Source organism: Acanthisitta chloris, unplaced genomic scaffold (genome assembly GCF_000695815.1).
Source record: "Acanthisitta chloris isolate BGI_N310 unplaced genomic scaffold, ASM69581v1 scaffold43778, whole genome shotgun sequence".
Lineage (NCBI taxonomy): Eukaryota > Metazoa > Chordata > Aves > Passeriformes > Acanthisittidae > Acanthisitta > Acanthisitta chloris.
Window position 1 is genome coordinate 1 of NW_008686155.1, and position 4,098 is coordinate 4,098.

At 60.6% G+C, this 4,098-nt stretch overlaps 1 protein-coding gene across 1 annotated transcript; it reads left to right on the plus strand.

The window, feature by feature from the left end:
* Positions 1-64: 64 nt before the first annotated feature.
* On the plus strand, positions 65-4,083 carry LOC103807276 (rac GTPase-activating protein 1-like; the record flags this gene model as incomplete). Its single annotated transcript, XM_009080000.1, has 13 exons — positions 65-201; positions 414-492; positions 688-741; positions 1,370-1,447; positions 1,823-1,943; positions 2,162-2,352; positions 2,550-2,711; positions 2,828-2,923; positions 2,995-3,196; positions 3,273-3,378; positions 3,540-3,672; positions 3,747-3,849; positions 3,962-4,083. Coding segments are annotated over 13 exons (1,584 nt in total), but the record flags the coding sequence as incomplete, so codon positions are not given.
* Positions 4,084-4,098: the final 15 nt, after the last annotated feature.

Below are 4,098 nucleotides of genomic sequence, written 5' to 3' on the forward strand. Positions count from 1 at the left end.
GCTACCCCGCAGGGCTGACTGTGGATACCCCAGCCCACTCACCACCACCCTGTTTCACTTGCAGGAGCGCAAACTTCAGCTGGTCTTTGAGTCGCTGATGCTGGAGCCATGGGGCAATGAGATGCTGAGCAGGGAGCAGTGCTCTGTTCTCAGCGCCCTGGCTGGCCGGGGCCTTGGGGTGGCACTGGCACCAGGCAAGAGGTGAGCGGGACTGGCAGTCCTCACCCCAGCCCCTTGGGCAGCCCTGAATTTGGCTGTGCAACTCACCCCCTTGCTGCTGTTGGGCTCATGGGGCTGGCTGAGCACAGGGGTGCTCAGGCTCTGTAGGGGCATCAGCTGTGGGCTAAAAAAGAGTAGGTGCTGGCTAATGGGGGAGTTGCTCCAGTTGGGCTGACCCCCAGCTTGCTCTGCAGGTCATCTGCAGTGGATGAGTCATGCCAGTCCCTCCTGTCCCACTCGGATATCAGCTATGACCGCACTGAGGATGATGGGGTAAGGAGTGACCTACTGTAAGACTCAGTGTTCACCCCAGCAGTGAGGAAGTGGTTTTACCCCACTCCTGCAGTTGAGCAGCCCCTTTGCATGGCTGTGGTTAGGGGTGGGCTGCTATTAGAGGCAGATGGGTATTGGGATTGTCGCTGGACCCATGCAGCTGTGCCAGCACCCAGACTTCCCACTGCCTTTCAGGATGTTGATATGATGGTGGTGCGGACCCTGAAGCGCAAAGCCCCAGAGAGACAGGTATGAGGGAAATGTTGGGATATGGCAACCCTGGGAACTGGTGTTGAGGTGGTGTCTGTGCCCCTCTGTGGGCGAGGATCCTCCAGCTCTGATCCACTTTACTGCACAATGCCCTTGGGTCCCTCTGCCCACAGAGGTCCCAGTGTGCAGCCACAGCCTGGGTGCTGGCCCTGGGCCATGCAAGGTTAGGCCACCCTAGAAATTTGTCCATCCCAGCACAGGAGGCTGTAAGGAACCTGTCAGAGGGTTTAATTTATTGATGCTGGGCTGGGAGCATCGTCTCTCGGCAAACCTCCCACGATCAATAGAAACTCCATTAGGCTCCACTGTGGCCCAGCTGGGCTCCTCAATAATTCATCCCATGTGTGAGCATCCCGCACCCCGCTCTACTCGCACCTCTGCATTGCAGGCCTGGCCTGGTCTCCCCCAGCCCTAGGGCTAGCTCTGACCCAGAGAGGGTGCCTGGGTCCCCATGGTGCCTGGTATAGGGCAAGCAGTCCTGGGGGTGGGGGTGGGAGGTGAGACATACTTCTTGTTGGGCTGGGGTGATTTGGCTTGGGTGCTCTAGGGTGGAGGGCAAAGTCAGGGAGGGGGTCTCTGCTCTTCATGCTATTTTCTCTGTTCCCAGCATGTGTCCCTAGCCCCTCAGATTGGCCCTGTAGTGATGGCAAAGCGGCACCGTTCTTCTGTGGTACCCCATAATGCTGTGAGTAGTAACCCCAGTGTGGCCTGGACAGGGATGGGGTGAGGGGATGGGGCTGTCCCAGTGCCAGAAGCCAGTGCTGTAGCCTTCAGTCCTGTAGATGCTGCACAGTCTGCTGTGGGGACAGTGCTTAGCTGTCCCCTCTGGGTACCTGTGTCCTTCAGCCTGTGTCACCCTAATCCCAGTGGGGACAGCATCCCTGGCTGTGCTGGACCAGTGCCCTGCAGCCTGTGTTCCCTCCCATACCCATGGTGGCAGCATCCCTGGCTGTGCAGAACCACTGGGATGGGGAACAGATGGAGCAGAGGTCATGGGAGAGATGTTGGAGCACTGTGGAGTTATAGACTGGCATTTTCTCACTGCTACCCATCTTGGCAGGTGAGTGCTGCCTCCATGCCCCCTCCTGCTGAGGTCCCAGGCCCTGCTGGCAGCCTCTTGCCCACTGTTCTGGTGCCACGCCGCTGCTCTCGCCAGGGACATGGTGTCTCCATGCGTGCAGGTCACGGGAAGGACTGAGGAGGGAGTTGTTGATGGGTGATGTGGGACCACCCTCAGGGTGCTGCTGTCACAAGGGAGGGAGGGGGTCTGCTGGGGGATGCTTGTCCCCACCATGGAGGTACTGGCATCCTCTGGACATGCCATGTTCCAGATGGCATGCTGTGGGTGCACTGCACCTCCCCACATCCCATCTGGTAGATGGGGTGGGGTGCCTTTCAGGGCTCTGTCCACTACCTCCTCCCTCTGCAGAGCTGACCACGGTGTGCGGTACCAGTGAGGAGCAGGGCTGCCATGCCCCAGGGCAGGAAAGCCACACTGAAGGCAGCTCTGTGGGACAACCAGCACGAGCCTCCCTCCCATCGCCTCCTCAGAGCCTCCCACCAGTCCAGCACCGGTTCACCTCCAAAACTGTGCGTGTCCCAGCCTGCCTCTCCTCTTAGGAGGTGGGCAGGGGGAGAGAGTCTTGGGGAGGAGCAAGGCATCTCACACCCCTTTAGCTCTGCCTGCACGGGGAATGGATGGAGGCAATGGGGGCTGGTTGGGAGGGGATAAAGGAGTGGCACAGGGTATCTGCAAGGAGGGGGCCCCTGACCCTCCTCCTGTCCAGGTAATCCGCCCTGAGCCATGTGGTGTCTGTGGCTCCCGCATCCGCTTTGGGAAGACTGCCATCAAGTGCTGCCAGTGCCATCTGCTGCTACACGCCAAGTGCCGTGAACAGTGCTTCAGACTCTGCACACCTCGTCCTCGCCACCATGCCTGGCCCCGTGAGGTGAGGGAGGCATGGTAGTGCTTGGGGGCTATCAGCCCCAGGGTGTTGTTTCTCTGCCCACCCTGCCTGCAGGGATGGGCAGTGGGCACAGAGTGGGTCAGCATTGTCTTCCCTAGGGTGTGCTAGCAGACTTTGCCCCCTCGACACCGCCCCTGGTGCCTGCACTGGTGGTGCAATGTGTGACCGAGGTGGAGACGCGAGGCTTGACAGAGGTAGGGACTGGGATGATGGAGGTGGTGACGCTGTGGTTCCTGGGAAGCTGAGCCACTCTCCCTGCCCCCAGACAGGGCTGTACCGAGTGTCGGGTGCAGAGCAGCTGGTGCAGGAGTGGAAGCGGAGACTGCTGCAGGCTGGGGGTGCGCTGCCCGCCCTCAGCAGTGTGACTGACATCCACGTGGTGTGTGGGGTGCTCAAGGACTTTCTACGGGGGCTCAAGGACCCAGTGGTCACCTTCAGCCTCCACCCTGCCTTCCTGAGGGCTGCTGGTGAGCAGGAGTCCCAAGGTGGGGGGGGGGGAAGGGGCTGCTTCCCCTCTAACACTACCCCTTGGTGGCACCACAGATATCCCAGATGATGCTGCCTGTGACATAGCCTTGCGCCACGTGGTGAGCAAGCTGCCCCCAGCCAACAGGGACACACTGGCCTTCCTCATGCTGCACCTGCTCAGGTGAGGGGCTCATCCTGGCATGGGGTCTGTCCCCCGTCTCCTGTCTCTCTGCCTTTTGCCCAGGTGGCATGCCCTAGAGGCAGAAAGCTTCCTCGAGGAATCTGCAGATGAGGGGCCCTTTGGCTGAGTGGCATGCTCACACCCTCTGTCCCCTCTTGCAGGGTGTCACATAGCCCTGACTGCAAGATGGACGTGCTCAACCTGTCCCGTGTGTTTGGGCCTACGCTGGTGGGACACAGCTCAGCCAACCCTACACCACTCACCATCATGGAGGACACACCACGACAGTGCAAGGTGAGATGTCCCTGAGGCACAGGACATACCCTGGGCACTGCCAGCATCCCTGTCCTACGTCTCTCTCTGCCCAGGTGGTGGCTCGTCTCCTCTCACTGCCACCTGACTTCTGGATGGGCTTTGTGGAGAGAGAGCAGGAGAACGTGGTGCCAACACCAGCCCTGGGGAGTGAATGTGGTGAGGCACAGAAGCCCTATCCCCCCTCCCTGCTCTGACCTTATGGCTGCTTTTGAAGGGCCCTGTTTGTCTGTGGCTGGGGTGTGATAGCTCTCCCCACTCTGTCCTGCAGAACTGTTCTTCTGCCCTATCACCTCTCCGGAGCCCAAGTCAGGGCAGCTGAGCCCAGCTGGTACCTGCTGCCTCCCCAGCGCCCTGCGAAGCTGTGTGGGCACGGCTGCTCGGCCCCCGTGAGTGCTCCCGCGGTGG